The sequence below is a fragment of the Amblyraja radiata genome, chromosome 22 (assembly GCF_010909765.2).
Source record: "Amblyraja radiata isolate CabotCenter1 chromosome 22, sAmbRad1.1.pri, whole genome shotgun sequence".
NCBI classification, from domain to species: Eukaryota; Metazoa; Chordata; class Chondrichthyes; order Rajiformes; family Rajidae; genus Amblyraja; species Amblyraja radiata.
The window spans coordinates 36,630,491-36,647,987 of NC_045977.1; the positions used below are offsets into that span (position 1 = coordinate 36,630,491).

The 17,497-nt window shown below is 43.1% G+C and overlaps 1 protein-coding gene across 1 annotated transcript; it reads left to right on the plus strand.

The window, feature by feature from the left end:
* The first annotated feature begins 3,832 nt into the window (after positions 1 to 3,832).
* Positions 3,833 to 14,521, plus strand: LOC116985929 (NADPH oxidase organizer 1-like). Its single transcript, XM_033041052.1, has 8 exons — positions 3,833 to 4,009; positions 4,888 to 4,968; positions 5,904 to 5,979; positions 6,722 to 6,902; positions 7,308 to 7,510; positions 8,761 to 8,871; positions 10,741 to 10,870; positions 12,927 to 14,521. Exons 1-8 carry the CDS (start codon positions 3,947 to 3,949, stop codon positions 13,576 to 13,578), a joined length of 1,497 nt encoding a protein of 498 aa, XP_032896943.1. The 5' UTR covers positions 3,833 to 3,946; the 3' UTR covers positions 13,579 to 14,521.
* Positions 14,522 to 17,497: the final 2,976 nt, after the last annotated feature.

The following is a 17,497-nucleotide window of genomic DNA, read 5'->3' on the forward strand; positions in this document are numbered from 1 at the left end:
GCCATGATTGATTGCCGGAGTAGACTTGATGGGCTGAATGGCCTAATTCATAGACATATTCTGTTGTGCTGCTGCAAGAATTCCATTGTTCTTATCTGGGACTATTAGACAATGAAACATTATTGGCTCTTTAATTCTGCTCCCATCACTTCTGAACTTATTTTCCCCAGAGAGGAAAGGAACTCATGAATTATATGGTTTAAAACTCCCAATGCCTGGTATTAAGCATCAAAGTTAGGACTAATTGCAAATCAGTTCATATGCAGAGAGTTTACAGCACATCCTGAAGACTGCAGCCTTTCCGAAGCCTTGACAAAGCGTCATTTCATTTTGAGAGACTTTGATATATTTTTGATGCGAGGTTGGTTTGGTTTCACTTTTTCCACAATTGTCTTTTCCATCTGATCCCCAGCATCCTCGTCTTCCTCCGAGCCACTCGTATATTCTAACTGTGGCTCCAAATTCTCTTTGAAGAACTCCCCAGCTGCATGGAGACGCCTCGGTTTGTTGCAACTTCCTTCGCCTGATGCAATGGAGTCGCTATCGTAACCTTCACTTTCTTCAGACTCGCTGTCGTTGATTTTTTGGGTAATCATCGCACTTTTGTTCCAAGGAGCTGTTCTGTCCATTGGCGTTGATGGCTCTATCTCCATTTCTTCAGTCTGTAGGTCAGGATCACTAAACGAAAAGTAGACGGAAGTATGTAAAATGATGTGGGGTATAGATAGGGTACACACACCACATATACCACACACATACCACACCACACACACACACACATTTCCCCAGGGTAGAAAAATCAAATAGTAGAAGGCATAGCTTTAGGTGAGAGGGGCAAGTTTTGAAGCAGATGTGTGGGGCATGAAACAGGCACACCCACACAGACAGACACCCACACAGACAGACCTACACCCACACAGACAGACAGACACCCAGACAGAGAGATATCCCACACAGACACACACACCCACACAGACACACCCACACAGACAGACACACACCCACACAGACAGACACACACCCACACAGACAGACACACACCCACACAGACACAGACACCCACACAGACACAGACACCCAGACGGACACACCCACACAGACGGACACACCCACACAGACGGACACACCCACACAGACGGACAGACAGGGTGGAGAGTGCCTGGCACTACCAGGGTGGTGAGGCAGATACAACAGCAGCATTTAAGAGATTTGTGGACAGGCACACATATACGCAGAGATTGGAGGGATATGGATTATGTGCTGGCAGATAAGAGTTGGTCATGACATCGTGTTTAGCATGGACATTGTGGGTCGAAGGGTCTGGGATGTGCTGCACTGTTCAATGTTTTAATAGGAAAACCAACTGGATTTGATCATTAAATCCCTCCAACTGGCGTAACAAATCAATGACAAAAAGATCTCTAATTAATGAACAGTTCTTTGTTCAATAGTTATTGCTCTCTTGTCAATTGTTGCCTCCTATCTGTCTCCGCCTCTTCCTTTCTTTTTCTCGCCCCCCCCCCCAACCAGTCTGAAGAAGAGTCTCGACCCGAAACGTCGCCTATTCCTTCGCTCCATAGATGCTGCCTCACCCGGTTTCTCCAGCATTTTTGTCTACCTTCGAAATCATCTGGAGATTAGTTACAGTTGTCTTAATACCATAGCTACGCAGAAACCCTTTGAGAGAAGCTGGAGGTAATATGTGATCTAGGATATCAGGCCTTTGTCTTGGACACAAAGCATTGTATTCACATTTCTGCACTGTTTATATTCCCAACTCCCTGGATTACCATCACTGTGAAGTCAAATAGTTCCAAATATTGAAATTATGAGTAATCATAAACGAGTAGTCATTCAAACCGTATCAATAACTTTGTTTTGAAATTAATACAGCAGCGATTAAATTTACAATGTATGGCAGATCCGAGCCAAGTGCAAACACTCCCATGACACTCTTTTCAGTCATGTGTAGTCTGTACATACCTGGATTTACCAGTCAGTCTCATATTCTGCCACATATAATCCAAAAACATCGAAGCCTGCAGCAATCTGTTGATTCTCTGGAAGTGCCGCTCTGTAGGTATTCAGTGAAAGGAAATTCAGCTTCAGAGGATAGAAATTGCAGTTCAACATAATCAGTCTGCCTAAAACTGACATGGTGACACAGTGGCGCAGCGGTAGAACTGCTGCCTTACAGCACCAGAGCACCGGGTTCGAACCCGACTACGAGTGCTGTCTACGCGGAGTTTGCATGTCCTCCCTGTGACCACGTGGGTTTTCTCCGGGTGCTCCCCTCTCCTCCCACACTCCAAAGACAGGTTTATATGTTAATTGTCCCTCGTGTGTTTGGGGGGGGGGGGGGGGGGGGGGGGGGGGAGGTATGATTTGCTGGTCGGTGCAGATCGGTGGGCCGAAGGGCCCTTTTCTGTGCTATATCTCTAAAGTCTAAGGTAAAGTCTAAACTGATGGAAAAGAATAAACATGAGATTTAATGATGCAAGCCAGCTGGGCTGTGTAGGCTCTGGGCTTTTGGGAATACTGGACGTGTATTGACCAGCGCCGAGAAAAGGAAAAAAAAAAAAAAAATCAGGCATTAGCAGCCTGTGCCGTTCGATCACGCCGGAGGCCGTGACCCCTGATGGCCCGGCAAAACGGATAATCCAGAAAGTCTCTGGAACCAAGGGTGCCAGCAAACCGATGGTGGACCTGTAATCTGCTTTGAACCTGGCCTCATTAACCTACATATTACGTTTGACAACACATTCCAAATATCTTATATAATAACACTGTAGGAAGTCATTCAATGCGGCAAGGCATTCAAAGCGCAAGCCGGAATTAAAACACAATGGTTAGCAACAACATGGCAAATTCTCTCCCGCGATCCCTGCTGCAATGATTTGCATGAGCTTTAATATATTCCTGGAATCCACCCGTTGGGTTCAATGACTTGAAGGAAATGGTAAGGAATGGGGGAAGTGCAGGAAAAGATTGGACTAATTAGATATTTTATGACCATTGTAACTCTTCATATCAGTAACACTGAACAGTACTGATAGCTACGCGCAAAGAGACCTTATTAATATCAAACTATGCTACATCAAAGGGCCAACAGCTTCATTACCAGAATAGGGGATTAGTCCTTCCAGAGCAGCTTTCACACCACCGTACTGAAGAAGTTGGTCAGGAGATTCGTTTCTCAGGAGGATCTGGATGACATGTTGAGCCTCGTGACAGTTTCTAGAGTTGGTGTTCCACACCATACTGAACTTTAATATCGACTCTAAGGAAAATAAATGCACTTGTCAAGTTTAAGATGCTTTTTGGTTCAGATTAGTTTAGAGATACAGCGCGGAAACAGGCCCTTCAGCCCACCAAGTCCGTGCCGACCGGTGTCCAGAGTCAGTCCAGGATCGGCTCTTCCTCACCGGAGACCGCGGCTTTAGATTGTTGTAGGCCGCAGGCCGGCGGTCAAGATTTAAAGTCCCCGCCGCAGCCAGAAGCACCGTAGACTGCAGGGCCGGCGGTCGAGGCTCCCCTCCAGGGGTGATGGTAAGTCCATGCCGGCCCCGCGGTAGAAGTTGGCCGCGTGCCGGCAGTGATGGCTAATAGCAGCAATTAAATTTACAAATTTACAACAACATACCCGGAATATTATGATGCGAGCCGTTTGCCCAAGTTACATCGACGGTGGAATTCCCAGCAGGCTAACGTGGAATGTGTTTTTCACTATGTGCCCGCAGCGGCGGGAGCGGCTCTGCAAATTCATCTCTGGCTGAGACCGAGAATGTTGTGTACAGAAGCGTCACTGGCGAGCGGCCGGACAGGTGGGGCGGGCAGGTCCTATAAAAACAACGCGCTCATCACTTTAGCGAGCAGAGAGAGACTCAGGCACACTGCGCTCCACTTCACAGCTCTGCGGAAAGACAGCAAAACACAGCCAGCGAAAATGAACCAGAGATATCTACTCAACGTCCGGATTATTGGATTAATGCAACACAAAAAGCAAAAGGTAAACTATTCTACTGGTAGACAAAAGTGCTGGTGAAACTCAGCGGGTGAGGCAGCATCTATAGAGCGAAGGAAATCAGTCTGAAGAAGGGTGTTGACCCGAAACGTTGCCTATTTCCTTCGCTCCATAGATGCTGAGTTTCTCCAGCATTTTTACCTTCGATTTTCCAGCATCTGCAGTTCCATCTTACTGTTTTACTGTTATTTATAAGCATTTTTAATGTTTACAAATATAATATATTATAATATTTTGCTTAGATGTTATATATATTACATTTATAAGCAATATATATTATGTATGTGTGTGTGTGTGTATATATAGATGTCACATAAGCAATATATTATATGTGTGTATTTTTTTTAACATTTATGAGCAATATATATTATAATTTATTATGTGTGTGTATATATATATATATATTTACATTTATAATCAATATATATTATGTGTATAGATATATATTTACATTTATAAGCATTATATATATCAGATTCAGATTCAGTCTTTATTATCATTGTGCAGTGTACAGTACAGAGACAACGAAATGCAGTTAGCATCTCACCCAGAAGAGCGAACATAGAATAATGGAACAATAAAATATATATATGTAGCAGTACAGGGGGGGGGGGGGGTGACCAAGGTGCAGAGTTAAGTATATATATATTATGGGTGTGGAATTTATATATATATATGTGTGTGTGTATATAATATATAATATAATATAATATATAATATATATATATATAATTTATAAGCCATTGTATTTCCCGTACTCTATTATCTAAGTACCAAATAACATTCTGTTCTATGTTATTTCATGTTTTGATGTTGGTGTTTTTATTTAATCTGTAACATGCCTTTTTGTTTTTAACTGACAGACCTACCTTACTTCAGTTCTATGGTCGGATAAAAATGATGTTCTCGTTTACAGAACGTTTGAAGAGTTTAAGAAATTCCACGTAAGTTTCCCGAAACCAGATAACATTTAGGTGGGCGGGAAGGAACTGCAGATGCTGGTTTATAACCGAAGATAAACGCAAAACGCTGGAGTAGTCTCTCAGGCTGAAGGGGGGTCCCGGCCCGAAACGGCATCTATTCCTTCTCTCCAGAGATGCTGCCTGACCTGTTGAGTTACTCCAGCGTTTTTGTGTCTAACTTTTAATTAGTTGTGCAAAATGTATTTAACGACTGAGTAGAAATCCAGGCAATTTGCACCGTGCGACGCGCATTTACCTATTGGTGCCAACGTCAATTTGTGGAAATATCAACTTGTGTTTAAATCCAGAGATTGGCACAGAGTGCTGGAGTAACTCAGCGGGCCGGGCAGCATCTGTGGAGAAAAAAGGGTGGGTGACGTTTCGGGCCGGGACCATTTCTTCAGACTGAGTTACTCCAGCACTTTGTGCCTATCTTCGGTATATACTGTCATCTGCAGTTCCTTTCGACACACTATTCAAATCCACGTTATTTCTGCGGAAAGGAGGAACTGCAAACGTTGGTTTTCAACGAAAAAGACACAAAGTGCTGGAGTAACTCAGCGGGTCAGGCAGCATCTCTGGAGAACGTGGATATTTGACGTTACAGGTCGAGACCCTTCTTCAGTCTGAAAGGTCCCGGCCATAAATGTCACCTATCCATGTTCTCCAGCGATGCTGCCTGACCCGCTGAGTTACACTAGGACTTTGTGTCTACTTTTTCCTGTTATTTATATTTTGCAAAAATATTTTAACGTAAAAATCCATGTAAATTCTACTGTGCAACATATATTTTCCCATTGATGTGAATATCCATGTTATTTCTATTGTGTAACATGTATCCACATTTATATGAGTGCCCGTGTTATTTAAACTGTGCAAAGTGTATTTACCGATTTTTACTTTTGTTTGAATGGCAGAAAAAAGTAGAAAAGTACTTCCCGTTGGAAGCCGGACGCATTAAGAAGTCTAATCGAGTATTACCCAAATTCGAAGGTAAGATCAAAAAAACTTGTTTATAAAAAATAAAAAAAATCCATAAGATAATCCATTATAGAAACATATAAAATTATAGATGCAGGAAAAATGTTCCCAATGTTGGGCGAGTCCAGAACAAGGGGCCACAGTCTTAGAATAAAGGGGAGGTCATTTAAGACTGAGGTGAGAAAAAACGTTTTCACCCAGAGAGTTGTGAATTTATGGAATTCCCTGCCACAGAGGGCAGTGGAGGCCAAGTCACTGGATGGATTTAAGAGAGAGTTAGATAGAGCTCTAGGGGCTAGTGGCTTTACCTTGCACTAAACGTTATTCCCTTATCGTGTAAATGGCTCGATTGAAATCGTGTATTGTCTTTCTGTTGACTGGATCGCCCGCAACAAAAAGCTTTTCACTGTACCTCGGTACACGTGACAATAAACTAAACTAGGAAAGAAATAATAGGCGAGACACAAAATGCTGGAGTAACTCAGCGGGGCAGGCAGCATCTCTGGAGGGAAGGAATGGGTGACGTTTCGGGTCGAGACCCTTCTTCAGACAAAAGAAAAAAGACTAGTCAATCGTAATTCTTGAGATAAAGGTCAAGTGCTTTGCGTTACTTTTGAGACAAGTCACAGTTGTGAAATGAACGTGAATGTGTTCAGTAATGACACCTGAGCCAAGTATCAGCTAAGTGCACTCACTGTCTGTTGGGGTTCAGATTTTAAGCTCGGAATGTGAAATATCTCATTTGGCCTTGCAGACGTTTCCCTGAAGGAGAGAAGACATTCTAAAGTGAGCAAGTCAATGCTGAGAATGGCAATGCTGGAGAATTATTGTTCGGAGTTGCTGCGATCCTCCGTCACGATCGCCACAGATGAAGGCGTAATGCAATTCTTCCTGCCGACCGACAAGGACTTGACCCCGTCCACACCCAAGGACAGGTACGTACGACCCAAACGTTTGGAGTATTGCACGCTGTTACAAGTTCATTCCAAGAGTTCTCCCGAGTTTGCCCTGATTCGAACTTGGACATTTACAGTAATGGCCACTCGTCAGTACTCGGGGCTCTCGTGGACATTTTTCATCCTGTTGAAAAATCATCACGAGTCTTCCCGTGCTTACCTGCCGTTAGCGAGTTTTCCCGAGTACCTGCCGTTAGCGCTAAGAGACATCCCCGAGCTCCGACGTACCCGCTACGTTCATTCTCCATGCTTACCACGAGTTTGATATTTTTTTTAAACTCGGGAGAGCTCTTGGAATGAACTCACACCGTGGGATAGGGCTACAAAACGGGCGTTTTGCCTGGTTCCGTGGATGGATGCCTTTCAATATTTTTCTCCATGTAGTGTCATCATCATGCCGTCTGCATTCGGGAGAAAGAAAAGTACGTGGAGACGCACAGATGGCAGCGGTCTCCAAAACATCACACAGCCGGTGGCCCTCGAATACTACAAATGCATTGCCACTTACGAAGGGAAAGACACCAAGAACAAGCCCTTCAAGGTGATGGAGAGCGAAACCGTTGATGTCATTAACAAGAACACATCAGGTACGTTTTTGAAACCAACAGATCTGCTACCCTCCTGATTAAATATTACTGATTGTATGCTGTCTCGTCACCTTCCCCCTGGGGTCAAGGAAAGAGCGTTCACGTCGCGGCCCTGTTTCCACCAATCTTCCCACCACCACGCACAAGAAGCGACAAGACAGACACCATTGTATGCAGATGCCAACAAATGCCTTCAGCTCTGGCTGAACAACTTCTAATCTTGTGTGTGGACTCGATAAAAAATAAGCGTTACCTTCCCCCTCAGCTAACAATGAACCATTCTACATTTCCCCAGCACCATCTGCTTTGATCTGTTGTTTTCACACCTTACCCGTCCATATCTCTAGGCTCCCTCTCCCCTGACTTCAGTCTGAAGAAGGGTCTCGACGCGAAATGTCACCAAAGTTTCCTTCTCTCCAGAGATGCTGCCTGTCCCGCTGAGTTACTTACTCCAGCATTTTGTGTCTATCTTCGGGGGTAAACCAGCATCTGCAGTTCCTTCCGACACTGTCAGAACTTTCTCCCCAGGGTGGAAATGTTCAACACTAGAGGGCATAGCTGAAGGTGAGAGGAGGAAAGTTTAATGGGGATGTGCAGGGGCAAGTTAGTTTCAGAGAGTGGTGGGAGTCTGGAACACATTGCCCTGCGGTTGAGCTTGTCATGTGTACACACACACACACACATACAGTGAGGTGCAATGGAAAAACTTGCTAGCAGCAACATCACGGCCACATTGACCTAGACAAATAAACACAAATTATACATGTTACACATCATTTTCTGCACATTTCTAAAAAAAAAAAAACTGATATATATATACCAACAAGGCAGACAAGAGATAGACACAAAATGCTGGAGTAACTCGGCGGGTCAGGCAGCATCTCTGGAGTAAATGGATAGGTGACATTTTGGGTCAGCAGTTAATGCTGTAAGTTTGATCAGAATAAACAAACTATGGAAATATTCAGCAGGTCAGGCAGCGCTTGCGGAGAGAAACGGAGTCAATGGTTTAGGTCAGTGGCCATTCATCAGAGTCTGAAGAAGGGTCTCGACCTGAAACGTTGCATATACCTTTTCTCCAGAGATGCTGCCCGACCCACTGAGTTACTCCAGCTCCTTGTGTCCATCCCACGAACTCTGTTTCTCCCTCTGCGGATAATTCCACACCTCCAGCATTTGGTGGTTTTGGATGGGAATACATATTTGATATGGACGCTGACCAAGACTCTTTGCTCTCACTGTTTCTTTAGGCTGGTGGCTTGTGGAGAATGAAAGGAAGCAGGTCGCCTGGTTTCCAGCTCCGTATCTCAGGAAGTCTCTCACTTCTACCCTGTCTAGAACATCTGATACCGAAATCAATGGTAAGTTGAATATGTCCAAGCTCCATCTTAAATCACAGTATCGCACACAAAGTATAATTCTCAGAGCGGCAAAATTAGGGATAAAATTAGCAGTGGTAAAGGACTGAATACACATAATGTGACGGCAAGTTCCTAAAGGGCCTGTCCCACTGTACGAGGTAATTCAAGAGTTCTCCCGAGTTTCCCCTGATTCGAACTCGGAGAATTACAGTAATAGCCGTTCGTAGGTACTCGGGACTCTCGTGGACATTTTTCACAGTGCTGAGAAAACTTTGCGAGTTACCGCGTTTCCCGAGTACCTGCCGTTAGCGTTACGAGCCGCTACGAGACATCCACGAGCTCCGACGTAGCCGCTACGTACATTCTACGTACTTACCACGAGTTTGATTTTTTTTAAACTCGGGAGAGCTCTTGAATTACCTCGTACAGTGGGACAGGCCCTTAACTTTCCACTGTCCAACTTTTAATTGCTATTACTGCTCGTGAATATCCGAGTGAAAGAATTTACACAGTCGCTGATGGTAAAAACAAAATCTTCCAGTCATTATTTCCAGTTGTTTATTATTGGTCCTTTATTGAAGTAGTAATACAGATAACAGATGAATATATCCAATTCTCTTCATTCTTATACAAGCTGTAACTTTTCGTTACTAACTGTGTTGTGTGGTAAGAACTGTTGCCTCTTCAATCCCCGAGGCTAATCTGATCTGACCTCTCCCTGTGGCTTCGCTCACCTCCTCAGATGTAGACACGCTAATCTACGTATCAAAATCGCTCCCCCAAGCAGACAAAAAAATACAGCTAGAAATATCTATACAAAATACTATAATATACTAACAGTTACTAACTTAAGCATGAATGGCTCCTACACATGATTAATATGCAATCTCGGCAGCATAATGTCAGGGTTTGGACACGCTAGAGGCAGGAAACATGTTCCCGATGTTGGGGGAGTCCAGAACCAGGAGCCACAGTTTAAGAATAAGGGGTAAGCCATTTAGAACGGAGACGAGGAAACACTTTTTCACACTGAGAGTTGTGAGTCTGCGAAGTTTTCTGCCTCAGAGGGCGATGGAGGCCGGTTCTCTGGATACTTTCAAGAGAGAGCTAGATGGGGCTCGTAAAGATATCGGAGTCAGGGGATATGGGGAGAAGGCAGGAACGGGGTATTGATTGGGGATGATCAGCCATGATCACATTGAATGGTGGTGCTGGCTCCAAGGGCCGAATGGCCTCCTCCTGCACCTATTGTCTATTGTCTGTTAAACCTTGTGAACATTACTAATTCAGACTGAATTTACCAAATAACTTTTTACATTGTTTTCCATATTTTAAAGATGTTATCTTTAAAGCACTTGGATTGTCTGAAACCTCTTTAATTTCTAATTCAGTATATACTAGACAACATTTTACATTGTTTTGCATATTTCAAAGATGTTATCATTTAAAGCACTTGGATAGATTGATACACACTTTAATCTCCTCTCCTCAATCATCTCTTGTTTATATTTTCCAATACTAGCCACTGTCTTTGGGCTATGAAAGTAGGAAAATTATTCAATTCCAATCTTCTGTTTAAAAGCTGTATTCAAACAACAAGAAAACGCAAGAACGAGAAACATTTTTTATGAATGCATTTTGCAAAGTTAAACCACGTTCATTTCTGTGGGATTCTCAATATCGATCACGTTCTGGCAAAGTATCTTAAAGTTACCAGTTTTCTTTTCCTGTCACCTTTTTATAAGTGAAATTCAGGAAAGCTTGTTTTCTTGTTCTTATTTTAAAGCAGATTAAATAATTTTGTATTAGATTTCAATTCGTCATTGAGTAATATTGAATATAATTTTGGTCCACTTTTTTATCCTCTAGTTTCCTCTTTAGAGTCTCAGTATTACGCTGCCAAAGACTATCGAGCAACAGATGATGATGAACTATCACTGCAAGTTGGAATCATGGTTGAAGTCTTGAGAAAATCCATTGATGGGTGGTGGCTAGCCAGGTTAGTTCTAGTTTATCGTTAAACAATTGTTCTTGAGGAATAGTGTCTGGTAATAAATGGTGAATTGCATCTAATTTACAACCCATTTGAATTTATTATTTTTTTTTTGTGAAAATGATTTATTCAATGACACAAGTGATTGTGTATCCGTCAGAAAGTATTATATCTTAGTAACTAAACTGAATAGGGTTATGATAAACGTATTTGAGTTTTTTTTAATAATGGCATCCAAATGTAGCTAAAGTCTTTGAATTTGCGTGAAAGATACATTTTCTAGATGCGCTGGGATGCATCCTCGGTGATGTGACCTGGGATCATCGGGTGTTTCGGGTCTCACAACATCAGACACTATCTTGCTCAGGTGACCCAGCCGGGGTTGATCAAGCCCTGACTTGTTTCCCAGCAGCAACCGCCCACGGATCAGCCCTCTTAATCCAACGCCACCTAGTGGCTTTCTCTGCGGCTTCGCTTGCGGATTGAATGGCCCTCTTCTTTGCCAGCCCCGTGATGCCCAACTGATTGAGGACTTTGCATAGTGAGCGCCCTGCAAAGCCTACAGCCCACCTCTATGGGCTCATAGTATGTCTTCCAGCCTCTGTCCTGGCACATCTTCACCCATTTAAATTTGTATCACCGTAGAATAGCATTTTAAGAACATAGAACAGTTAACATTCCCGCCCTTTGGCTCACAATGTCAGCGTGGAACATGATGCTGAGCCCAACTCTTATCTGCTTTCTACTAATCCATATCACTCCATTCCCTGCATGTCCGTGTGCCTATCCAAAAGTCTCTTAAATGCCACTATCGTATCTGCTTCAACTACGATCCCTGGCAGCACGTTCCAGGCACCCACCTGTAAAATAAAACTGGCCCCGCACATCTCCTTTAAACTTTGCCCCTCGTAGAAACATAGAAAATAGGTGCAGGAGTAGGCCATTCGGCCCTTCGAGCCAGCACCGCCATTCAATATGATCATGGCTGATCATCCAAAATCAGTACCCCGTTCCTGCGTTCTCCCCATTTCCCTTGATTCCGTTAGCCCTAAGAGCTAAATCCAACTCTCTTGAAAACATCCAGTGAATTGGCCTCCACTGCCCTTCTGTGGCAGAGAATTCCACAGATTCACTACTCTCTGGGTGAGAAAGTTTTTCCTCATCTCAGTCCTAAATGGCCAACCCCTTATTGTTAAACCGTGACCCCTGGTTCTGTACTTTCCCCCCCCCCCCCCCCCCAACATCGGGAACATTTTTCCTGCATCTAGCCTGTCCAATCCCTGAAGAATGTTATATGTTTCTTTAAGATAACCTCTCATCCTTCGAAATTCCAGTGAATATAAGCCCTGTCGATCCATTCTTTCATCATATGACAGTTACCTTGGCTGTGCCCACTGGTTGATTTTCTAATCTCGAGAAAAATGTTTGTGCCGTCTAGCTATGCCTCTCGTAATTTAAAAAATACATTTATCTTTGTCTCATTTGTAATATCTGAAAGTGCTTCATAGTCAATGCTTTAAAACTGTAGTACCTATTGATCATAGAGAGGTGTATAAATTCATGAAGGGAATTGATAGCGTGACTGCACAAGGTAGAGAAAAAAAAAAAACCAGAGGAATATGTTTAAGGTGAGGGGGTGAAAGATTTAATTGGAACCTGAGGGGCTACTTTTTCACTCGGAGTGTGGTTGGTTATATGAAATGAACTGCCAGAGGAGGTAGTTAAGGCAGGTACTATCACAAAATGTAAGACATTTGGACAGGTACATATGAAAGATTTGGAGGGATATGGACCAAATGCAGGCAAATGGGACTATGTAACATGGGGCATCTTGGTTGGCATGGACCAGTTGGGCTGAAGGGCCTGTTTCCATGCTGTATCACTCTTAGTCTATTTACAGTATCAAACTTCAATCTTAAGAGCAACTTCATGATGTCAAGTTCTAGCTAAATGGGAAGCTACATCAGAGCTTTTGGGTGCTAAGAGAAATTCTAAACGTACTTTATTTAGTATCGGTAACTAAGAGGGCTAACATTAGTGATCTTTTTAATTGATTCGACAGCTACAACGGAGAATGCGGATACGTCCCGTCAGTCTATCTCCAGCCCTACAGAAACCCACATTCAAAATTCCAGCTCCTCAACAACAGCTCCAGCCCGAACCTCGCCCGTCCAGTCAAGGATGCACATCATCGATTGAGCAACGTAGATCAGACCAACCATAACGATTATTCATCTACCAAGCCGACCAGAAAACAATTGGAGAGGCAACGATCTAAATCTGTCAACTGTTTGTCTGACGAGAACCGGTCTCAAATGGTGTCTCCGTTTTTCCACTTGGACCAGAGGGCGAGTCTGAGTGACGATGCTAGTAGTTTCACTGTAAGCTCGGCCAAGTCGAGTTCATCAGTGGACAGCTGCTCGGATGGCTTAAACACCTCCCAAGGCTCTGATGGGGTGTTTGAGAGGAATGACTTTCTGTCCCCTCCTCAAAGCGCGTCCAAAAATCTAAACTCTTCCTTCGAGAAACAGATGGAATTGAGTCCCGACCCTGAGATTTCCCCGGGTGAGAACATTTCGGAAGCAAGTCTGGTGCCCAAGATACCTCCCAGGCCACAGCGAGATGAATTATTGATGAGATGTACGACCTTGACCAAGAACATGGTTTTGAAATCTCACAATTATTTTGGCTTTAAACATTCTGAAATGTTTTAGCGTGGCGTAGTTTGCCCTGAAAAAAAGCTCATTGAGAATACCAGTGGGAAAGTAAATTGTTTTTATTCAAACAATATTTAACCTCAACAGTATGCAGAACCTGCAGTTTTTGTTTATGCATTAGAAAACAAAATGGTGGTGATATTTTTTCCACCCCATTATCTTACTGGCTTGAAAATTTGTTATAGTTGGTGTCCAATTATTATTCAAAGGAGTTAATATTTCAGTCCTTGAATTGAGTTCTCAAAGAATTGCCATATTGTTTGGCAAAGTTTTTCAAATGCATTGCAGTCTTTATCTTGAATAGTGGTGTTAAAAATACTAGTGTAATTTCATTGAATATTATTGGTATGTATCTCTAGAAAGTCACAATGAATTGAACAAAGAAATGAATTTCAGTATATTGATCGCAAATACTACATGCAAATAATTGTAAATTATTTAATTAATGCAGAGATTTAGACAGTATTAGTTATTAAGTTAATTCTGATATTAATCTGAGATGTCGTGATTAAAATTTGAGATTCAAAAAAACCTGTAAACATTCAGCAGGTCGGGCAGCATCTGTGGAAAGGGAAACAGAGTTGGTAAAAAGCACTTTGTAGTATTTCCGTGCGGTGGGGTGGGGGGGGGGGGGGGGGTAGCTAGTGTGTGAAGAAAAACAATACTGAAATATATACCTGTACATTATGTTGAATTAACTGATGAATTACAATTTGAATATATTGTATTTTCCACAATGGAATAAGTTCTGTTTTATTACCTGTCACCTGCTTATATTAAGACTTAACTGTAGCGAATAAGTGTTTCCTAGCGAATGCTATCCCCTACTTTTAGGTACTGGTGTTCCAGTTTAGTTGCTTTTTATCGTTGTCAATATTTGAAAATAACGATGTACTTTGTATTGTCAAAATTTAATAAACTTTTAGACGTATCCACTCTATGTTAAAACATTTCATTTATTTATTGCGTGAATGAATTTGTGTTGTGTTTATCTTGGAGAAGCAGAATGATACTTTATGTACCCCCCAAAAAAAGTGCACGTCTTTGGAATTTGGGAGGAAATCCCGCGGTCACATGGAGAACGTGGACTCAGTAGTCAGCACCCTCAGTCGGGATCGAATCCGGTGTAAGGCAGCAGCTGTACCACTGTGCTGCCCGCTCTGCCAATGTGCATCATGTTTACTTCTTGACCGATGCGCCCAGGCTCGCTTCCCTGGCTATGAATCTCAATCGTGGAGTGTATTGCATTCTAATAGTGTTTGACTACCGCTGGTCACTGGTGCACTGGGGTGGGAGATTGCAGCCTTCACGTGGTCCACCCTGTTTCGACAAATGCAATCAACCCGACGTGCACAAACAAATAGATGTAGTGTTTTGTCGACAACTTTAGGCTGTGCACGCCATATGCAAGAAGAAGACTTGAGCACGCCGAAAAGCCCTTCGACCCACCAAGTCCATGCCAACTAGCGATCCCCGCACACTAACACTACCCTACACACACACTAAATAAAATTTACAATTTTACCAACGCCAATGGCCTGGTCGCAGGGAGAACGTACAAACTCTGTACAGACAGCACCCGTAGTCAGGATCGAACCAGGGTCTCTGGCGCTGTGAGGCACCAACTCTACTGCTGCGCCACTGTGCCGCTTCTTTGGGGCTTTTTGTTATTTTATAAATTTAAAATTGTGCTGATTAAATAAATCCATTTAATTCATATATACACTTGGTTCCAGTCTGAAAATCCATTCGCTGTTAAGTCTTTTGCCTGTGACTTACCCAATGCACAATCTATACTTCCTGGCAGACAGCACAGATTACAAGCCTATTATGTGGCACCTCGTCAAATACCCTTCAGATTGGGGATGATCAGCCACGATCTCAGTGAATGGCGGTGCTGGCTCGAAGGGCCGAATGGCCTACTCCTGCACCTATTGTCTATTAATTATTAGTTACCACATCAACCACATTTCCATCATTAATTCGCTCCATTACTCCATCAAAAGTCACGTTAATTAACCATGATTGCCTTTTCACAAATCAATGTCGATTTTCTCCAATAGCTGCATACTTGTCTCGGTTTTTGCAAATCCTGTCTCTGACTATTGTTTACAGAAAATAAGTTCCAGGAGCAGAATTAGGCTATTTGGCCCACCAAGTCCACTCTGCCATTCAATCATGGCTGATCTATATTTTCCTCTCAACCCCATTCTCCTGCTTTCTCCCTGACACTAATATTAATCAAGAATCTGTTCATCTCCCCCTTAAAAATATTAATTGACTTCACCGCCACAACTTTGAGGCAATGAATTCCACAGATTCACCACCATCTGACTAAAGAAATTCCTCATCTCCCTCCTAAAGGTACTTCCTTTCATCCTGAGGCTATGGCCTCTGATCCAAGACTCTCCCATTAGTGGAAACATCCTCTCCACATCCACTCTATCCTGGCCTTTCAGAATTCAGTAAGTTTCAATGGGGGTGCCCCCTCAACCTTTTAAACTGCAGCGAGCATAGGCCTAGTGCCGTCAAATCATATGTTAAGCTGCTCTGAACCCTCTCCAATGCCAGCACATCCTTCCTCAGAGATGGGGGCCCAAAGTGCTCACAATACTCCAAATGCAGTCTGGCCAGTGCCTTATAAAGCCTCAGCATCACATCCCTGGTTTTATAGTCTAGTCTGTACATTGGCACTATCCTACGCAATAGGGACACCGACAATATACTTTTTTTTTTACCGAAGCCAATTAACCTACGTCTTTAGAATGTGGGACGAAACCGGAGCACCTGGAGGAAACCCACGCGGTCACAGCGAGAATGTACAAACAGCACACTTAGTCAGGATCGAACCCAATCTACCGCTGTAAGGCAGCAGCTCTACCGCTGAGCCACCGAGCTGCCCTATTAATTAATTAAAAGGTACATTTCCATCGTTAGTGCAAGTCTCATTTCTTCTGTACAGACAAAAATGTTAAACATATCTAGCAAGTTAAAACAATAAATTAACAGATTGAGCAAGTTATGTGCAAATTATCTGCCACCTACGTAGAGGTCTAAGTGACTCAGCCCATTGCTTTATTGACACGGTCAGCTCAGGAATAGATTTTATTGTTCAGACTGAGCTAAAGATAACAGCCAAATGACAAAGAGAGTATTTTCAAAAATGAAACATTAACCAAGTGAAGTCTTATCATTGTCGTGATCTCATCTTAAAAGTATGCATTCAACCGAGTCAGCTTTGTGACATTATTTGTGGCTGAATGGTTACTTTTGACGGTTACTGAGTACTACTACTACTACTACTTAATTCCAAGAAAAAGTCACACTTGCAGAGCAGAAAAACGGCAAAATATCTTTAATTTCTATTCATCTGGGATCATCCTCCATTATTGTTTCGTACAATTGGGATCCACATGTCTTCCTGGGGGCAACTTGATGCAAGCCAATTGATGTTAAAACACCAAAGATAGGCACAGAGTGCTGGGGTAACTCAGTGGGTCAGGCAGCAATTCTGGAGACAAAGGATGGGTGATGTTTTGGATCGGGACAATAGACAATAGGTGCAGGAGTAGGCCATTCGGCCCTTCGAGCCAGCACCGCCATTCAATGTGAACATGGCTGATCATCCCCAATCAGTACCCCGTTCCTGCCTTTTCCCCATATCCCCTGACTCCGCTATCTTTAAGAGCCCTATCCGGCTCTCTCTTGAAAGCATCCAGAGAAACATAGAAAATAGGCGCAGGAGTAGGCCATTCGGCCCTTCGAGCCTGCACCGCCATTCAATATGATCATGGCTGATCATTCAACTCAGTATCCTGTACCTGCCTTCTCTCCATACCCCCTGAACCCTTTAGCCACAAGGGCCACATCTAACACCCTCTTAAATATAGCCAATGAACTGGCCTCAACTACATTC

What these genes read in the sequence shown, in the direction of transcription:
- LOC116985929 (XM_033041052.1), top strand. Translation starts at nt 3,947, where the DNA reads ATGAACCAGAGATATCTACTCAACGTCCGGATTATTGGATTAATGCAA. An exon ending in AGTATTACCCAAATTCGAAG is followed by an intron (nt 5,980 to 6,721) that starts GTAAGATCAAAA and finishes TTGGCCTTGCAG; the next exon opens with ACGTTTCCCTGAAGGAGAGA. An exon ending in CATTAACAAGAACACATCAG is followed by an intron (nt 7,511 to 8,760) that starts GTACGTTTTTGA and finishes CTGTTTCTTTAG; the next exon opens with GCTGGTGGCTTGTGGAGAAT.